Source organism: Dermacentor silvarum, chromosome 7 (genome assembly GCF_013339745.2).
Source record: "Dermacentor silvarum isolate Dsil-2018 chromosome 7, BIME_Dsil_1.4, whole genome shotgun sequence".
Classification (NCBI taxonomy): Eukaryota; Metazoa; Arthropoda; class Arachnida; order Ixodida; family Ixodidae; genus Dermacentor; species Dermacentor silvarum.
Window position 1 is genome coordinate 21635061 of NC_051160.1, and position 21444 is coordinate 21656504.

Sequence of the window (21444 nt, forward strand, 5' to 3'; positions counted from 1 at the left end):
CCTGGACAGTGTTCTCACCATCATTATGAGCCTGCAAGGCAGCTCAAATATCTCCGAAATTATTGCTTCCATAGTGGCAGCCCTAAAGGTGTCCACGTCATAGTCGTCGACATTGGTGTAGCTGTTTTCCACAGAAATACCATTCACTTTTTCGTGTAGCTAGCTGAATCGTCTCTTTGACGACTGCTGATCTAAGCCCCTTATTGAAATGAGTAGAAAGCGTCAGTGGGACCGCGGCGTAAGTTTGACGTAACCAACATTGCAGTTTGTGTTAAACAGACTTTTTTCCCGTAGGGTCTATGGAAAACCAACCAAATGTTCACACACTGTTCCTCATATCCAAATGTTCAGTTTAACCGGATTCGTCTTAATGGGAGTCTACTGTTTGTCGTTATATACCTGTGGTTCAGCACTTGGAAGTGGAAGTGCACCAGCAGCTTTAGAGCGAACCTGGGGATCTTCATCTTGAAGAAGCTGGAGTGTTGTGCTAAACAAGCTAGAAATCGATAACAAACGTTAATGTCACACAGTACTCCACACAATAATCTGCACATGAAGTTCACCACATGTACCTATGTACTCGTTTAATATCACCATCAGCCTACAATAAGGTATGTCCTCTGCGGGACAAAGGCCTCTCCCAGCGATCTCCAATTGCCTGCCCTGACTCGTGTCAGCTGATTCTATCCTGTGCCTGCTTATTCCCAACTTTCATCATGCCACCTAGTTCTCTGCTGTTCTTGACTGCTCTTCCCTTTCCCAGACGCCCATTATGCAACTCTTACAGACCACACATTACCTTGCTCTACACATTACTTTACCTTCCAAACTATGTTTCTTTCTCTTAAGCTTAAAGTTGGTTGCACCTGTTTGCTCTCTAATCCACAGTGTCGACTTTCCCGTTTCTTAATGTTACAAATATAATTTTTTGTTTCACTGTTCATTATGCAGTCTTCCGCTTCTTCCTAAACCTTTTTGTTAAGCTCCAAGTTTCTACCTCATATGTCAGTAATGGTAGAATGCAGTGATTGTATACTTTTGTTTCGAGGGACACAAAAAGAAAATATCAAGTTGAGCGTGATTGAAACAGTAGGCTTCTGTAATAACAAATTCTTGATTCATAGCGAGAACAGAGCTTCTGTAAGCAAGAAAATTTACAAAAATGAAAAATTGCAGTGGTACCACCTGTTGTGGACGGTTAAACGTGAAGATTGATTATTTTTTCAGAAAAGACATGTTCTCATACATCCCAAAGTATGACGTCACACCGTGGCCGTGTGCAACTTACAATTTATCAGACAAGACAATGGTCGTTCTGGCATGCTTGCACTACGACAGTGCCTCTCATGTGACGTCAACACTGACAGATTTAGAGAGAGCAGCATAGAGGGACATCGTGTGGAGATTACTTTAACTCGTTCGTTTTGGAGCGGGCGGTTCAAATTTAGGGGCAGCAGCAGGACCTTTGGCGGCGATTTTCTATGTATCAAAGAGATATATTCGCACATTTAAATTAAATTATGGGGTTTTACGTGCCAAAACCAGTTCTGATTATGAGGCACGCCGTAGTGGGGGACTCCGGAAATTTAGACCACCTGGGGTTCTTTAACGTGCACCTAAATCTAAGTACACGGGTGTTTTCGCATTTCGCCCCCATCTAAATGTGGCCGCCGAGGCCGGGATTCGATCCCGCGACCTAGTGCTCAGCAGCCCAACACCATAGCCACTGAGCAACCACGGCGGGTATATATTCGCACATTTAAAATGATGCTAGACTTCTATGTGGCCGAATAACCTATCAATATAGCTCGACTTAATGTCTTCCTGTTGTGTCCCTGTAAAAAAATGGGAGAGACAAACGAAGGGTATATTAGGGCCCAGTGGAGTGTGAGGTTACTGACCTCACACTCCACTGCAAAGAGTGAAGGAGCACAAACAGGCTATAATTTGCATAACTACCTTTGAAGATACTTTGCCTTGTGTGGCATACACTTGTAAGCAGCCCAATTGAACACTGCATTGCCAGCAATGTGAAGAGAGTGTGCTGCATGCACCCGACAGATGTCCGCTGTAGCTGCCAGCTTTGCTTGGTTGCTCACAGCAGATGTAATGGCTGAAATCCATGACTCGGCACTCCTTTCAACTTCGAGTGAGCAGCTGGATGCATGAAAAACAAGTCTCAGGCTCCAGTCACACACTACATGCACAAAACAAATGCTTTGCATCTTGCTTGCTTTTCTAGCCAAAAAGCACAGGCACAAAAAAAAAAGGAAGGAAAGAAATCATTTGTCAATAGTGTTTACCACCAGCACTAACAAGCACGAACTGAAGAAGCATACTCTTCAAACGGTTAAGGAGAAACAACAGAAAAAAGATGCAAATGAGGAGTTGGAATATATAGTATACCCTTACAGTTCGCTACCTCTTCATTTAATTATGTCCCTTTAAAGCTACAAGCAATACTTGTCCGGACTGTTTATAACACATATCAGGGGCACTATTGCTGTCACCATTGAAGCAGACATTAACTATTCATTGTGTGCATAAAAAAGGGGAGAGGGGGCTAAGCATTGTGTCTGCCCCCAGTAATTCTTCCTGTTCTCTTTGATTAACCTTTTCGTTTTTCTGCCTGTACCAAAAAGCCCAAACCATATCACCAACTCTAGGTGCAATATAGCCAGATAGGAATGACTACCCATGCTACAAAACATGTTTGGTTGAGATTTTCAGCAGACTCCAAAATGTTTCTAAAAGGCTCAACCAATTGCAAAAAAAAAAAAAAAAAAAAATGAAAAGAAAACACTGGTCTGCCCTCCTGCCTTTAACTCATGGGTTCTAGGGCAAAGCCATGTCATGAATGAGTATTTCTAAATGCATGTGAAAAATTACAACCTTTTTTTTTCTTACTTTTATATTTAGCACAGAACTGGCTCCAAATGTAGTAGTAGTAGTAGTAGTAGAAGTAGTAGTAGTAGTAACAACAATAACAAGAACATGACTGGACACAGTTCTAGTGTGACATTCTTTATGATGGTTTATGATGTGGGCACCTAGTACTCACCAGTCAAGGTTTTCTAAACAGTGTTTTAAGCAATGTGACCAAACCACCAGAGACAGTGCTCTCACTGTTGTGCCTGCTACAGATGACGTCTCAACAGCGATGCGTTGAAACATTGTCAGCCAAGTGAGGTTAACACATCTGTTAGTCACTTTTTGCTTACGCAAGAGCAATTCCAGCAAATTCAAAACATCTTCAGATTGGTCTGGCAGACCTGGGCCATCATTTAAGTATGTCACAAGGGCTACCTGGAATGTAACCAGGAGACAATATGAGACGAGCAAATGTCATCAACATGTACAAACTGTCTTTTTACAATAAAACAGAGGCTTAAATGCATTATGATTTCAATTTCTCTACGAGATAGTGCGGCATGTTTCAAATTAACTGCTTAGTCGGTCACCACTAATAAAGGTGTGTAGTAAATGCTTTGACAATAACATATATAACACTTGCTATGTCTTGTACCAGTCTCAAGGCAAGTATGTTTACGGCCAGGTCACTCACTCAAAGCAGCTCTAAATTTTTGGAACTACTGCAGATGTTTTTGCAATCAACTTTTACATGACTGCCTGCCAGGCTACTGTGAGGCATTACATGCAGCTCATAAACATGTCAGCAAAGAAAGTGCAATTTAACGGGAATACAAGCTTAAAACACAAAAGAACTTACCGCCACTTCGCACCATAAGTCTGATGTGATTTTAGAGTCTGGTTGCTGTGCTTGACGAAAGAGAAATTCAAGAGTAGTTTCCATGATAACATCACACGCCTTCCCCTTTTCAACCACAGTTATTATTTCAGGTGGGCACAGGTGTGCTGCTCTTCTCAGAAACCATTTTGTTTGTCTTTGTTTCCACATTACGCTCCCAGGCAGCTGAAATTAGATGCAATGCAGAGACAGATTTACGCCTCGGTCATAGAAAATGCCACAACACGAAAATAGCGCCAGGGCGTCGCCACAGGCAAAAACGTCAATGGTCAAACGGAAACAGCGACCTGTAATACAGGCCATTTTCATTTTTTTTCATTGAATTCTGTTCTACAGTCAACCTTGTCACTTGTGACGTCGGGTGGCTAAGAATGGATTAGCATTGGAAACACTGGCAATGTACTCAAGTTAATGACTAAGACAACTGGAACACAACAAAGTTGCTACATCATCTAGTCTCCGCAGCTGCACTATGTGTGCGTACACACACTTCTGTCAGGGCATACAAAGTACTAATTGCTTCTAGACTGTGCTGTTGATGCACATGATACCAAGACTACAAGACTGATAATACACAACCAAGCACAACGAGAACCCGAAAAACAGCTATAGTGGGGCAATCACTGTCGAGGTACCAGCTACACCTGAGCAATGTTGCCACTTATTTTTATATTCTAATAACTGCTTTCCACTACCCACTTATTTCACATGGCTCACTTCAGTTGCATAACACTACAAGGAAAGTTTGCCATGCACATTTCAGGTAACAGTGCTCCGGCTGTGATTAAAACTATAATCTATGACAATACATTAATGATCGGCTGCTCAATAAGTGAAGAGACCAATTACATTCATTTCTACAGAGGGAGGGCCCAGACCCTATCGCAATTTTACTTTCGGGGTCACTAGACCAAAACACCTTGGAATATCAGCATGGATGTCGACATTTTCCAGCGATATCTAGCATAATGCTTCTTTAAACTGAACACCATCCAGCAGACCACCAAAAAAAAAGTAACGAAATGTACAAACAAAATGTGAAATCTTGCCTTTTTAGGGCTCGGGGAGTCTGCAATGTCCAGCACAAATGACTTTTGCAACTTCTCTTGGCACTCAGTGCAGTCACCATTGTCGGACAGCAGGTCGAGCAAGTCCAAGAACTCAATTCTCACAAAATAGTTCGATGACAATGTCCATGACAATTTACTGAGACAGTCACTTTCCTGAAACCATTTGGCAATGTCCGGGACACTGTGTAGAAAGGCAAAGCACATTTAAATAGATTGTGTGCCCAGTCACCTACAATCCAACATTCAACTTGTTGGATTGTAGGTGTTGGATTGTAGGTGAAGATGTTACGAGGCAGAGGTATGTTAGTGTTATTGTCTTGCTTACTAGGGAGGAGATCTTATAGTTCCGTAAAGTAGTAAACGACACCACAGAATGACAGCCCTCAAAGAGTGTACTACTGGGATGATGCACCGAGGAAAAAGTAATGATGCACAGAGTCCGCTTTTGTAGACGGAGTGATGGTGTTGGGTAAGTTACGTATGTTTGGACCCACAATTCGCAACAAGCCACCTATTGTGGCTTTTCATTCTGAGGTCCCTTTCCATGTATTATCCCCCATGAGAACAAATAAACTTCAGTACCAACCAAGCCGGGTTGTTTCTCAGGAGACGATTGATGGCGTAAAGATGTGCATGGGCACTGTTGCAGGAATTTACACCTTCGAGGGCTGCGACATTTGCAAGCAAAAACATGACCTCCTCGTGGGTTGATTGGCAAAAAGAGGAGATGCACTTCGCAGCAAGCAGGCGCAGCTTCCATGAACGACAGCCCAGATGGTTGCGTATGCATTGTTGAAATGGCTCTAAAGATTTCCTGTAATAATGAAAGTCGTTAAAATTTTGCTCACTGCAATTATAACAAAGTGGAATTTGCTACAAGTAAAAAAAGAAAAAAATCCGCTCATAGGTGAACAAACTCTATTTTGTACAAATTACGTTGAGCAAAGCATGCAGACTTATAAAAATTTTATTTACAACCAGCAGCTGATGTACGCGTTCGACAACATTAGGGCACTGCTGTAAGTGTAGAGATAGCCACTGATAGCACTGGCAAGTTAAGGTTTCAATCGTTAAAGCTGCAAACATTAGGTTTAGTTGGTTGCTATTCGTACAACTTGCAAGGGACACATTTCTGACATTAGAAAAAAATATACTGAAAAAAGGTATCAAAGTGTGGTGTGGTGAACGAGAGTGGGAAAGGCTTGCTTGCAAATTGACACTTCCTGGAGAATCCATTTGCAAGAAATAAATAAAGGAGCACGAAAACATGGCAGCTTTTGAAATGCTTTGGTAAAAATGCCATCAATGTGTTTCCCCCGTTTATCAAGAGGCCTAGTTTGTTATTCCATGAATGATATCAACCACTTTAGCTTAACACACAGTAGGTGTTTATTTTTGGAGTGCCTTTCAGCAATGTCCTGTCATGTCTCCCACAGGCACATCAAGATGCAAAGTACTGAAACATGGAGCAACAGTGAGGATGAATTTGGTGGAGGCAGAAGTAAACTTCTAACGTCACTGTGTTCCCAGGCAATATAAATTAGCTATAGAGAGGCGGCCAACATTTAATACAAGCATACAAGCATTGGCTTTACATTTATTTGTGCATATTAGTACATCCATTTTCATGAGCCCTTGCCAGTAGCTGCTGCACACTATGTCGACCACAATGTAATCCTAAAACACACTTCTTCTAGTAACACCTCAAGGACTTAAGCACACATACAGTCGCACACAAAAATACATTCGTTATAGCCACTGTAATAGACTTAATGCATAAGGATGACCAAAACTTCAGACACCTTACAGCATGCCGTTCAATAATTAAAACTCTGCTTGCACGACCAAATGCTAATTTGGACACTGAGTCGAGCAGAGAAGGCAATACTTTTGCTTTGGTAAGCCGTCAGCCTGATCACCAGCCATGTTGACAGCGCTTTCTTGAAACCAAAACTAGTGAAGCGTAGTCGATTCAGTAATCACCGACTGCACTCAAAGCGCGGGACAAGTCAGACCAAGCTGCTAAGTTTTAAAGGCTGCATCTGCGTTCCTTTGTGTTAACAGCGACACGGTCTTGGGCGGTTCTTTTGATTGCTATTGTGAATTTTTGTCAGTCGGTGTCATCAAGCAGCGTTCAAGTGATGCCAATTCAACCCACAATGTATTTCAACAAGGGCGGTGATTAAATGAGGGAAATGCTGGACTATGACTGTTGCAAAGAAGCTCGCACTTACTTGGCTATAGCAGTGCAGTTGACTGGAGAGAAGATGGAGATTTGGTGCATGCACTGACTGCACTTTCCTTAATCTAGCGACATTAAAATGATGGTCGAAATACGGACCACTCAGGCAACTGTATGCATGTGCAGCAATGCACTAACAAGCTTTTTCTGGTTATTTGTGAAATAGTTAAAAAGTTTTAATACCATTGTAGGGTTTTACGGGCTAAAACCATACTCTGATTATGAGGCACGCCGCAGAGAGGGACTCTGGATTAATTTTGATCAACTGGGGTTCTTTAACGTGCATCCGTTGCATGGTACGCGGGAGTTTTTGCATTTCACCCCCATCAAGATGCAGCTGCCATGGCCAGGATTTGACCTTGCGACATCGTGCTTAGTGCGAAATAGTAATTCACCTTCTTGCAAATTCAATATTTTAAACTCCAGATTATTCGGAAGTTTTGGTGGTTCCTGTCGAGTCCCAATTAACCGTCGGTGACTGTAATTACTTTGTTATAAGCGATAATTTGTTACATCTGTGCTCGTTATATAGAAGTTTGACCGTTTGTGACCATGCTACATTGATGCCAAATATGGCAATTTGTATCTTCGTTATATCTGATATTCACCATAAGCATATATTTGTTACACATTTACATCAGCAAGAAACATTTAAAATTTACTTTTTCCTATAAAATAACTTCTGTCTGTATTCGTAACATCGAAGCTCGACTGTATTATATTCGCGGCCATGCTATACTCATGCCAAATGTGGTGATCTGTACAAAATAAAGACAGCAGCAGAAAAAACTACTGCTACTCACTGTCTTTGTTGGCCAACGGCAAGTGGCTTAAGTCTCGAGAGGAAGTCGAGGACAAAGTACAAGTCGTGGTTGTTTACGTTGGAGCCATCAAGTTTGTCCAGAAACAGCACGCGCAGATCTGGAAACTTTGCAAACAAGTCCAGCGCAGTCAGGGCATCATGGCCGACAAATTCTTCTCGCGTCTTTTTCAGTCCCAGCACACGAGGGGCTGTCACACCTGACATAAATTTAAAAAAGCGGGAGGGGGAAATTATTTTGAACATGAAATAATCAGTCAACAAAGCTACTGCTTTTCTAAACAGGTAATAAGGTATACTGAAAAAAATTTGGTACTAGTTTCACCTGAAAGGCAAAGCACTGATAGCAATAGCAAGGTTTAACGTTCTGCTTGGACTTCTTTCTTGGACGGTGCTCCAACGTACGTGTGTGCAACATGTTGGTGCAATGCAGCATGCAAGGCAACTCCTGCTGGCCAGAAGGAACTGGCCAGCAGCTATAATTCGTAAATTGAAAGATAAGCCGTAAAATAATGAATTAAGAAAGGTAATTAGCATAATTATTCTAATTATTTAATTAGGCATTTTGATTTCTCTTGGAAGTAATGGCTGCCTCATCGAGTAGTTTAGATCAAGGATTATAATTGGGCTATCTGCCACAGGCAATTCTTAAAAATTTGGTGCAGCTAAAATGAAACACCCTGCATATATATATATATATGCAGGGTGTGATGGTTCATGGTCATTCAGCAGGATGATCGTTAATGAGGAAGAGGAAGCATACGCGACTAAGGCATAAAGCCCAGTGTTCGGGTTGACATCTGCTGATGCTTTATTGCAGGAAGTTATAACATGCGGTTCAAGTGAAGACTGTAGTACTAATCGGGCATCACTAGAGTTTCATGACATCTCAAGTCACTGGCCAGACCAAATAGCATGTCGGCCAAATCCCTGTAATTATTCTTCTAATAAATGAAGCCATGGTCACCTCAATGGTGGTAGCTTTACCTGAGTAGCTCTTACCCACCACCACCAACGTGCTACTATGTATCTCTACCTAACTTCTATCTCCTTCTAACAGCTCGGTTTTGATCGCATCCGGCCACACCTCACGGAAAGCGTTGCAAAAATACATACCATAGAGCTGGTGTGCTGCATTCCTCACTAACCAGAAAGGTGATGCCAAGCCTTCAAAGCAAAACCACAGAATGCGTCCGAGGTGCATCATCACTGCAGCTGTCAATGATGCAGAGCCAACAACGGCACAGAGAACGTGTAGTGCTTCTGCTTGGGGCAGATCCACTGTGGATGCAGGAACGTCGCACTGCTCAGCGCACTCTCTGATCACGCAGTTCAAGTGGTCCACAGTCCAGGACATGCTACGCTGGAGAGAGAGAGAAGACAGAGGCAACCAAAATGTGCTTCCATGTCCAGCAGTAAGTGGTGTGCTCAAAGGTGCTGGCAAAGGCTTAATTGCATGATGATGATCATGAGATGGAGGTGTCAAGATGGCATTAGAGAGAGCTAAGTGAATACGGTATCACAAGCAGTAGGCTGGGATCCTGTAGGCTATTAACCTGTCTAAGCATGAAGATGACCTTAATGGACTAAATGCCCTTAACAAAACTTATCTGCCCCAGTACTAATGTTATAAAAATCCAACTGCAAATGCTGTTTATGCGGAGGTGACTGGTCTTGACAGTACGGATGCCTCATGACACTTTCAAAGAAAGTGTTTGCAAGTTTCAAACTGCGGCTGTCTACTCTTAGTATAGCCCATTACGATCTGCTAGTCTAATCAGCTACATAATCTAAAGTAAATAACAATGCAGCCACTTATGAAATATTTGCTAAACGTCATGTCTTTATTTTTATAAACATCATTAGCAATAACTTGTCAGTACACTCTTATGTTTGAACTTTTATGCCAGAAAAATGTTAAGGAGAAGGATGAGGGTAATTTATGTTCCAATATGAAGACAGAACCCCCTCCTTAGATGCGAAAGTAGGCAGATTTGATCGTTTGCTGGAATGAAATGGAACGCGCCCAAACAAGCCAGCGTTTAACGCAGCTTAAAGTTCGGCTGATGCAACAGCACTTGTCTTCAGGAAAGTTGATTTAAGATGATAGGCTATATGCGACACAGACAAGACGGGATAAATGAACACATCATGAAAGGACAAGCACCCTACGAACAAAAAATTAATTGAAAGTCAACAGTTATACTGTCTTTGAGCATTCATAGTATCTCATTTTGTTGTGCTACGTACTGTCAATGGAAGACAGTGTTAACACTTTGGAGACTTGGGTCTTACTAAAAAACTATGTGTTTGTTCTCTTGAAGCATAGCGACTTGGGTCTTACTAAAAATTATGTGTTTGCTCTACTGAAGAACAGCAAGTGGCAGCAAAAAGCAGGACAAATTATAGTTGATTTTAGATATTTTTTTCACGTACTTATGTCAAACAAAGTCATCGTTTGTTCCATATTTCAACAAGAATGGGAACATTGTCACCTACCCGCCTGTAGCATGTGCTGCAGTCGGGCGGATGATAATCTTTCCTTTCGTGAACATTCCTGCACCTTGCGGGCTTTCGCAGAATAAATTTGCAACATTTGAAGACACTGAAAATTTATGAAAAGAAAAGCTGCCTGCACAGTTGCTTGCAACCAGATTTACCTTCACATTTCTTGCTTCTCCTTCAAGAAGTGCCCTGATGAGTAATGGGAGACCTGCTGACCGCCTTGTGATGGAGGAGGATTTTGACCTCGATGTTAGTGATGACAGCGCCTGAAATTTGTGCACTGAGGCGTAAGTCACTGAGCTTAACTTTAACATAATGAACAGCATATAATTAACAGCATGTACTGAACATCATGCATAATAGAAAAAATTACAATTCATCGAGCATTTATTAACAATGGTTGGTTATGACTAATAAAAGTTGAATATTGGCTACTTTCTTCTCCATTAGAATAAAGTTTAAATAAATTTAGATTACTGACAAAACGACTAACCTCTTTCAAGCCTACCTTTGATCACTGCTAAATCTGAAGGAGACGCACCACATTTCATGAATACAATCAAGACAAGCATATGACTGAGATGTGAATGAAGGAATTAATTAAATTAACTGAATTGTGGGGTTTAAATTCAGAATGAAAAGGCAGCTTAATTTAATAATGTAATACGTTATACCCTCTCTGAGGGTCTTTAGGGGTATTTTTGAAATAAAAAAGAAAATTGAACACTTGTAATTTACAGGTTGAAGTAATGAGGGAAAACAGCACAGGGACCAGATGAGTATGGAAGCTCACTCGTGAACAAGACACATACATGGACGCCTGTATACTACTAAAACCAACATTGTATCTTGTATGAATAATAAACTGAAATTGAAACATAAGGCCACTCTTTGTCTCGTGTTCAAAAAAAAAAATATATATATATATATATATATATATATATATATATATATATATATATATATGAATTTTACTGGCCAAAGCCACAATCCGATTATGAAGCATGCCGCAGTGGGGGAGGGGACTCAGGATTCATTTTGACCACCTAGTGTTCTTTAACGTGCATCCAATGCAAAGCACATTCTTGGATTCCGTCCCGATCGGAATATAGCCAAGATTGAACCCACAACATTCAGCTCAGCAGCACAAAGCCATATCCATTAAGATACCGTTGCGGGTAACTGACCAGAAATGCCAGCCTATTCATATAGAAGGGAGAATACAGACATGAAGGTGTGTAAGATTGCGTGTGTTTATAAGAAAGCTAACGCTAACACAACTGTGAAGTGGTCCGTAACATCAGACTATGTGTTATGTTCCATCAACAATGTGTTTGGATCTGTATCACTTCGGTGCAAAGCACCGTCTCACTTGGTGCAGACAAAACGTTGTTGTAACCCCTTACAGTAATGCCTACGGGCAAAATGTAGGTAACAAATAAATAAATAAATTTTATCAGGCTGCAACTAACAAGAACAGACCTTGGTCACAGAAGTATAATGAATTAGGCTGGTTAGTACATTACTGGACTGTGGAGAAAACAGTCAAAAAACAATATGGAGTTCATGGTCGATGGCACTGTTTTTGTCTACTAACTTCCTCTTGTTTTCTAGCTCTGTTCCCTTGATGTCTTGAAACTCAGCCTTGAACTCGTCCATGGCTAACTCTCATAAAATCAAGTGAGGATACAGAACCTAGAAAACTAAATATTACCCTCGCTGATAACCATTAAGACGGAAAGCAAGCACCAAAGGCATGAAACATTGCTCAAGTTACTATCACCAGTATGCCTCGCAATACTGCTGCAATATCATGTAAATAAGGATATCAAGGTATAAACAGTATGGATTGTTTTATTGAGGTTTCAGTGATAAAGAAAGAAAGGACAAAAGGTCAGATAAATGCAACATGCACAAGCACTGCATGCTTACAGATCAGGACGCACCTTTCTTACAAGGTCGAATGGAATATCAGATATTTCTGTGGTTGTACTGCTGGAAAGGACTTGGCAAAGGCTTTTCAGGGATTCACAGCAGCTTTCGATGGCTCCCTAAGGATCAAATGCAGTCAAAGACAAAGTAAAACAGCAAAACAGTTTTTTGTGGTAATGTCCTTGAATACAACAGTAAAGTATGAGCAATCATTTCTTATGTTCTCACCTTTATGGAAATTGTTACACTCAATTCGCAGTTCTAAAAGTAACAGCAGTGCATTAAGCTGCAACTCCAACACCTTGTAAGCAACGCCACCCGTTGTCGCGGTGCATGCACCATCACACTTTGTTTCTTTTTTTTTTTCCTCATTCCGCATTCCCAACCACCCATTTTTTTATTTTCGTGTTTATTTACTCTGGTAGAATCAATAAAAGCATCCTGTTCCAATCAAACTGCATGCTGTTGGTGTGAAGACATGCGGTCGTAGTGATGGAACGGAACACAGTGGAGCATATCCTGTAGAAGTACAGTAAACTCTCGTTGTTACCAAGTCACTGGGACAAGAAATCGTCTGCATTAAAGTGGTATTTTGTTAAAAGAGGAGGAGCTATAAGAGAGTCACAATAACACGGGACCACAAAATACGGAATAAAGCGATATATCAAATAAAGCAATTTCGTCATGAGGGTTTACTGTAATTCCGAATGAACGCCGGGAAAGTTAGTGCGTGCTTATTACAACAAAGAACAGTGCAACAGATGGCAACACAGAAAGGAAATGGATGCCATAAATGCTGATGTTGCAACTTCTGAAAATAACAGATATATCAGTAAGATTTTACAACTAAGTGCATCCTGTCTATGGTAGTTCTTCTAAACAAGAAAACAAGGAAGACAAAACCAAAGGAAGCAAACAAGAACATGTGGCACATGTGTTAATTATCACAACACCATTTAGCTACATGTGTGAGTATGTGTTTTCTGTGGAGAGAACTGTGGTATAACGAGCATGAGTATAGTGAGCAGGAAACCAAATATAAATCAAACAGTTAATGTCATTAAATATGTACTAGAGCCAGTGAAACTTCCACATCTTAACATGTAAGTGTCCTTTTTGTCCTGTGTTTGTTTATGGTTACATGGGTATCCAAACAGCATTTGTTTTCTTAACCTGCTGTCATGCATATGGAACTGTGTTGGACATCTGCATCTGTATGCAGGTGCAGATGCAAAACTGTGATGAAAATTTTTATCCATTTTTCAGTACATTCTGAGAACTAATTTCTGCAAAATAAATATACAGCAATGAATGTTCACGTGGTTAGCACAAAAGTACCCCACAAGTGACCACATGTGCTTTGAGAGACACTGAATGACAAGCACATGAAAGCTCAACATCATCACATACATGTAGCACAATGTGGAGTGTGTTCTGTGTCCATTCTGTGTATGTCTACGTCTGCATCTAAAGAAAAGCTGTTCAGAAAAAATGGAGCCAATTAATCAAAAACAATGCCAAAGTGTCCAAGACTAACTCACACGATGCCTGCATCCAGTCATGACAGCAACAAGGGCATCAGCAATGTCATGCAGGGCCCTGCTATCCAGTGGGTAAGTTATTCCATTGTCCTTCAGCGAAACAGTTGCCACAAGGTCCAACAGTAAACATGAGTTCTGCATGGGACAGGAAAAAAAAAAAAAAAGTGTCTCCTAAAAGATTGTTCAGCATGGATAGAGTACAACTAGTAAAACACTACATGATCGACCAAAAGCACCAAGTGCTCCGCTGGAGACATTCTAAGAATTCCATATGAGAAATGATCAAGCTTCCAAATGTCGTGCACAATGAAATTTGGAAGCTGACACAATGAAAAAAGACTGACGGAATGAGAAATGACTGTAGTGAATAGGTGGCAACACATCGAAGTTTGACTGTATCAGCCCTTGATAGCTAATGGAGATACTGCTCCTCCAGAGACACTTCTGCTGAAACAGCTGACAAATCTGCAAATCGAACATGTTATCTAGTGTAAAACATTACTGCATGTTCACCTTTCAACTCCTAAGTTCTTATCGCAAGGAATGCAGAAAATTTCCCAATTTTTTTTCACTATGCTATGTCCTTGCACACAGGACATTCGTTTGAAAAATACATTTATTATGTTTTTTTACCGTTCCCCATAGTGCATTAAAGAAACCTGTACTCAGAAGATTTTCAACGTACACGTAAATTTCAAATGTTATTGTCTGAACTCAAAGGGATGTAAACATCAATTAATGTTCACGAGTACGCAAGCACAACTGCACGTGCTTAAATGATCGGATGAGTGTGGTTGGCTTCTGGCAAGCAAAACAAAAATAACTTCAAGTTGAACAAGTTGTACTCGTAGTTAGCAATACGGTAAAACTCAGTATTGACAAGCATACTTGTTTTATCTTGTGGGGATGTGGGAGATCCCGCGGTCAGCCGGGCGCCGTCGTTGCTGTGCCTCCGGCTCCGGGCTCATTCGCTAGTGCGAGGAGACCCCTCCGAATACATGTCCCTTGACCCCGCGCTGTTTTCCTGGGGCGTCGTGCTACGCGGCCCTCCGATTGGGTCGTGGGGGCGTGACGTAGGGAAGGAGCCCTTACTGGCAGCGTTGTCGCGGCGCGCGGGAGGGGAGCAACGGGAAGGACAAGCGCCGGTCATGAGAGGCAAGCGGCAAGGTACGTGAGCGACCATCTATTGGTGTCCCCAACGCCACGGCCTTGGGACATTCACGTGCTTTGCCGGCTTGCCTGAGTGTGACTTGCTGAGCGGCTCTGTGTTCCGCCCTTGCGGCAGTCGCAGGCGCTCGGTGCGTTACATTCTGCGTGTCCGAACCTTCGCTGACCAGAGTCGGTGGCGCAAAAGCGCTAGGCAGTGTCTTGCGAACGCATCTCGGCCCGCATGAGCGAACCATTGTTCGACACGGCGCGGAACCTGCCTTTCCCCGCCATCGGGGACCGTGGGTGCTGAGTGTTCTCCGTGCTTTAGAGTGCAATTTTGTATTTGCTGGTGAAGTGTTTTAAGCAATAAATGCGTTAATTGTCTTGGAAGTCTCGCATTCCTGGGAGGGGGCTTTGTACGTACGGCAAGAACCGGCCAGGCCTTTAGGCTCGGTGCTCGAACCTGCGGTGGGTCTATCGCCGCACGCCGTCGCGCCTCGTCGTGAAGCCCGCTTTTGGGGCGATTTACTGACGCCGCGCGAAGAGACGTAGAACGAGCCCACAATATTTCTCCGGTGAGTGCTTTTCACTGGCTAACAAATGTTAAACGTAATCAGTGGGCGCAGGACAGGCCTGTATGTATCGGATTTCTCTAGAATGTTACCGATAGTTCTATTCGTTGTCTGTTGTCCCTGAACCTTGTGTAATCCGATTGTATGGGCGATGCGAATTGCGTCATACTTTCTGGAATGCATGCGGGCACCAGTAATTACGCGGGAACATTTGACGAGTCATGTATAAAAGCCGACGTGCTCGACCCGCAGAGCATATTTTCGCCGATCGTCTACTGTGCTTGTCGCTATCGTTGTGCATCGAGTGTCACTTGTGTTTCTGAGCACAGGCTCGCCCAATAAGTTTTGATTGCTCAAAGGTTTCACTACTGTCTGCTTCTTCACCGTCACTACAACGTGACAATAAAATGAACATGAATATAGTGAGTTATCAACTATAACAAAGTAAATATAATATCTCTCTCATCGATGTCAGCATGTAAAGGATAGAGTCTCATAACGAATATCAAATATATTCAAAGTGTCTTCGTGCATTTTTTTTACCTTGATACAGTGCCAACAGAATGATGCCAGTCTCTCTTCAACCTGGTGCAGCTCTTCTGGTGTGAATCTGATCCCTTTGGCTATCTCGTGGTCTCTGATGAGTTCTGCAAACGCTAGGTTTGTGTCTTCGAAGGAAGGTGCCGCTCTGTTTGCTGAACTAGTAGTCGTTGCACCTGAAGAATACCAACATTTTATATATCTATATTGCCAGACTTGCCATTAAAAACAATGCCAGGCTAACGCAATGAAGAAATATCAAAGGTAAAGAAGTTAAACAATAGCTGCATTTACACGAATGCGACATTGGCACATCACATCGCATTCATGTAAACAGTGGTAATGTGCTAGGAATGCACATAGCATTTATGCGCGAGGCTATGGTAGATTTACGCGCGGGAGTCGACTCACGCATGTGGCGCTACGTTCTCGGGAGAGTTAATGCGCTACATGTAAATGGCGTCGCATCGCCTTTCCCAAATGCGCATGGAAATGTGATGCGCTACTGCCGCATTAATGTAAACGTGGCTATTTACAGTTAAAAATGTTTGCACAATACTGGGCAGTATCAGTAAACCACGACAGAAAATACCCTGGTGAGACTTCTCTTTTATGTGTACTACAGTTAAACCTGCTTATAACGAACCTCCATATAACGAATTCCTGGATATAACGAAGTTTTTCAATTCCCCGCCGTTACCCCATAGAAGCACATATATATGAGACCTCTACTTAACGAAGTGGTAGCGGGAGACCCCCTCGATATAACGAATTTCCCCCTCCGACCACCTAGAGATTTCGCCCCAAATTTTGCCATTTTCGTGCGAGCAGCAACCGGAAGCACCTTCTCCGCCGCGATGGAATGCGAAGCGAGCGCACGTGTGCGAGGCGGCCCTGCATCCCTCGACCCGGCGATCTTGCCGCCGCGGGTGTGAGCTTTCCCCCTCCCTTAATTCAAATCTGATCCTGCCGCTTGCTGCAGCTGGCCTAGCCCGCCAAGCCGGCACTCTCTCCCTTTCCAGCTGATGTTGCCGACGCGCCGGTACACGCTGTGGCACATCAGACTCGACGAGCGCGGACACGCGCTGTCAAACGCTGGCGGCGTGTGGAAGCGCCGCTGGAGAAGCGAGCTTCGAGCGCCGAGAACACACAGCACGCAGAAAGCTACAAGCCGCCGACGCACCTACACTGCTAGACTCTGCCCCAACGCAGATCGCTTTCAAGATACGGCCTCGCGACCGCGCGCCGCCCCGCAATATCCCTCCCCCCTTGCTCCCTCGCCGGTGCCTCGAGCGCAACGGAAGAAGGCGCGCTTGCTGCCTGCTTTTCTTGCGCGCGCGAGATTTAGACGCGGTCGTCGGCTCCCCTCGCACCTTTTCACTTGCACATACAGCATGCGTACGGCGTGCGGCGACTGCGTTATCGCCCTTGGACTTTAGGGTACGGCCACGCTAGCGGCAAAAACACGCAGCGAAACCGCGCATCAGAAGCGCGCGGCAACGCGTCATGCCGCGCGCGGCAAAAGCGGCAGGAATCGGTAGGAATCGGGGGTCTTGCGGCGTGCCGCGCGAAATGGGTTCTGCGGCAAATGCCGCGTGCCGAGAGATGAAGAACCAATCAAAAGCGACGAGGGTGACGTCACGGAGCCATCACAACCGCAACGCCGCCGGTCCGCGCCGGGTTTTCAATCGACGATCGTCGTCTCTCGCATGAAACAACGAGCGCTCGCGGTGTTACTCGCCCTTTCGGAAAGCGCGGGAGATCTTATCGCGCTGCCGCGCTCGGTGGCCTCGCGGCAAGGCGCTGACGCGCAGCAACTTGCCGCTCGCTGCATGACGCGCGCGTTTTGTGCCGCTAGCGTGGCCGTACCCTTATATACGGAATATCTATGAGCCAAAACCAATTTTAGAGCCACAACGCGTCATGGACACCATCTTTAAATAGCAAATACGGATCTCAAGGGCCATACTTTTGCTGGCGGAAACCGAAAATACGTCATAGTTGTCACCCCCGGCACTTTGGGCGGCCAATGCCGTCGTCAAGCTACCAAGCCAAGCGACATGAAAAGTCAAAATGGCCGCTCGGGCCGGCGCGGGGTGGCAGTTCGCAACGTATGATGCGGGAACGGTCCCACAGTTGCGGCGCAACAGCGGGGTTACCAATGCATTGAGTTCTAAGGGAGCTGTGCAGGGACCGGTCGAAAACGACGTAACAGCCGGGAAAACGCAGCCCCTGGGAACGTAACAGCGAGGTTCTACTGTAACACTATACGACGCTACGACGCCATCGTGACGCTCGCTCTTCGTTTCCGATGCCTCGCGCTTGTGCGAAACGAAACGCGTCCACGCATCCGGTACCTGGTGTGACATTCCGAGGATGAGTGCTTCGACGAAAACGGAAAACGGGTGCGCGTTACAATTGAGGGCACGTTAGAGTCGAGTAAATACGGTAAACGTTTATTTTTCGAATTTTCGTGCCGAACCTGCATATAACGAAATCCTCTTTATAACAAAGTTTTTCGGGAATTTGTCAATTTCGTTATATCGAGGTTTAACTGTATAACACATATTTGCAAACACAGTTCTGTAAAGGTATAAATACATAAAGTTTTCTTACTGTACTGCAATAGATGCAGAGGCTTTCCAAATGATGTGTAACCTACAAGTTGAGCATAAATTTGCACAACAGCCATTTTCTTATTTCAGATGCTGCAGCCGTCTTTATTTATTATTTTTTTATTGTTGCATACGTTTACAGATGCTTTTTAACACACACCATAAGAGAAAGCAGAATCCATAGATGTAGGCCAGTTATGCATCCCACAAAAGAAAATGTAATGTACGGACAGCAATTCAAGGTCACGTTAACTAAAATCATGTAATTACATATAAAAACTCAAACACATCAAGAACCAAAGAAGAAAACTTACAAATCTAAGTTTGTGCACAGCTAGCTTGATTCTACGGAAAAATGTGATAGAAAAAGTGCAATTTGTGGGCAAACACATTGCACAGGCTATCGTCAGATTCCAGATCACTTGCAGCACATGATAACAGCGGGAGAAGTGGAAGAAACACACTTACTGACAGTGGTAAACCGCTAATGCTGTTTTATATTAACGTAAGCATAGCACTAGAACTCTAAAATTACTGGCAAATTGCATTCTTTCTTTTCTGATTGTATGGTTTGTTATTGCTTTTACTATGTTCTTCTTTTCCAAACTGTTGAAGACCAAATAGGTTCGAGTCCTTATCATGAAAATAAATTAAATAAAACTGCGGCTGCCAGTAATCAGGTGACAAGACAAGGGTTGAAAAAACAGCTCGCGACCTAAAAGATAGGCCAGGGTCTTCCACAGGCGCAAATTCACTCACATAGCACAGATTATGAGAGTACTGCAACACATGTTATGCACCAGACATCCGGTGAAGATTATGTAAACATCTGGCTACCCTTTCCAGTTATTCATCGAAAGGGATAGGTTTGTACAGTTATGAATACAAACTGGTTACGTTTTTTGTTCACAGCATGTAGTAACAGACACAAAGCGCGGCATTTGATATGCGGTGATCCACAGAAATTCAAACACTTTTACCGTATGCCAGGAACAAAACATAAACACTGAAGGCAACCAATTGCAGTGCGTCTGCCATTTCGAAACCTGTTTTACTTTGACTCAGTTGACACGAACTTAAATTCACTCAAGATTATCAGTGGTAGCATGCTATTTTGTACAGTTATGACCAGCTGTGACATTGCCCAGGATTACATGCAGCCATTGATGGAGCCTACGCTGCTTAAAATTAGGTATGTCCAGGAAAAAAACGTAAGTACTATAGGCCAAGTGAACATCCCTTGAGGGATTGCTATGTATAGTGCGGCCATTACAAAGGAGCGGCTATGCAATGCATGCCAAGAGCTAACTGCAAATACTAACCAAGAATGTGCTGCTTGCTCTTTGGCACCATGACAAGGAGTGAGTGTAAGAGGGAGCTCTTAGCGAGACACAATGCCCTGTTGAGAATGCTGCAAATGAGGTTGTTCTTCCCATCCACGCTGCAACTCTGCACAGCGGCCAATATGCACTTGACATCACTCACGCAGGTAACCAGAGAAAAGAGCACACCTGTAATGAAGAATGACGTGTGACTCAAGTTCTGCACATGCATGATTTGCATTCTCCGTCTTGTTCAGTATTATATGTTGTCTACAAAAGACAGCTTGCAAAGTCACGCACAATTCAGTACAAAATGAAGTGGTCCCACATTCAGATATCTTTGCGAAAGACGACCGTTCAACTTGTGCCAACTGCGATAAGCGAATTTAGCAATACTGTCAAACCTATGAAGTCACAGTGACAAAATACCTTCGTTGTATCCAGCGTTCACTATAAGCATGTATTTGCTACAAGTTAATAATGGTGATAAATATTTTAAGCTTACTTTGCTATATCTAATTAGTTAGTTATATTGTACCAACTGTACTTACAATCTCAAAGATCAGAGAGATGCAGAATGGCAAAATCAGCTTCACACAAAACAATAGAGTTACTGACCACATTTCCTCTCCTGCCTGTAGCAGGTGTATCTGGATATTTCACATCAGTACAGGAAATTACTGAGTTTAATGATGGTGCATCCTCCCTACTCAATGGATTTGGTTGAAGGTAAAAATCATTAGTGCCCCCTTCTACCAACGTTTGTAAATTCACCCTATGCGTCACATTTATCAGCAATCATGTAGGTGGTAAGCAACAAAGGGATCAGTACACTATCACAATGTAACATTACATGCGGCAATGATCACGCATATTTCTCAAAACCTGCACTATGATTCAACAATGCCGATAACTTCTGCAGTAAGACAGCATGACAAGCAGAACACGAAGGCTGGAAAAAGGAGGCTGAATTATTTTGTTAATAATAAGTCTTCCAACACTTGTAGCTTGCACGCAAAATCAATGAGGCGAAACGGCACAGGGATCAAATGAGGGTGGAAGCTCGCGCATGCACAAGACACACGCAAGCCGCTGTGCATCTCGTGCTTGAGCTTCTGTTTTTGTTTTATTCCTTCACTGACCATCCCCTTAGTGATTAAAAATCAACAAGCCCAACTCGCACACTATTCCTACTCATAACCCCTGTGCACCATTGTGCAAGCCAAGATAATGCATCAAAAATAAAAGGGCATTTAAAATTGGTCGCATATCTCTTGAAACACTTCTGATTGGACCCGCAGCTGCAAGTTTGATTAGTATGTGTAAAGGGTTTTGGTAATAAGAGTTCGAATGTAGATTGCTCCTTG

General features: G+C 43.1%; 1 protein-coding gene across 1 annotated transcript in view; it reads right to left on the bottom strand.

Moving 5' to 3' along the window:
- Positions 1–21444, bottom strand: part of LOC119457683 (thyroid adenoma-associated protein homolog) — a 42875-nt gene that overhangs the window by 5722 nt on the left and 15709 nt on the right. Inside the window, exons 13-25 of the mRNA XM_037719319.2 lie at positions 20078–20266; positions 16144–16316; positions 13880–14014; positions 12353–12457; positions 10562–10672; positions 9018–9264; positions 7885–8101; positions 5426–5653; positions 4819–5020; positions 3731–3934; positions 3062–3306; positions 1960–2157; positions 400–496 (exon numbers count right to left, since the gene is read on the bottom strand). Coding sequence (XP_037575247.1) covers positions 400–496; positions 1960–2157; positions 3062–3306; positions 3731–3934; positions 4819–5020; positions 5426–5653; positions 7885–8101; positions 9018–9264; positions 10562–10672; positions 12353–12457; positions 13880–14014; positions 16144–16316; positions 20078–20266 — 2351 coding nt within the window. The remainder of the gene's footprint in view (positions 1–399; positions 497–1959; positions 2158–3061; positions 3307–3730; positions 3935–4818; positions 5021–5425; positions 5654–7884; positions 8102–9017; positions 9265–10561; positions 10673–12352; positions 12458–13879; positions 14015–16143; positions 16317–20077; positions 20267–21444) is intronic.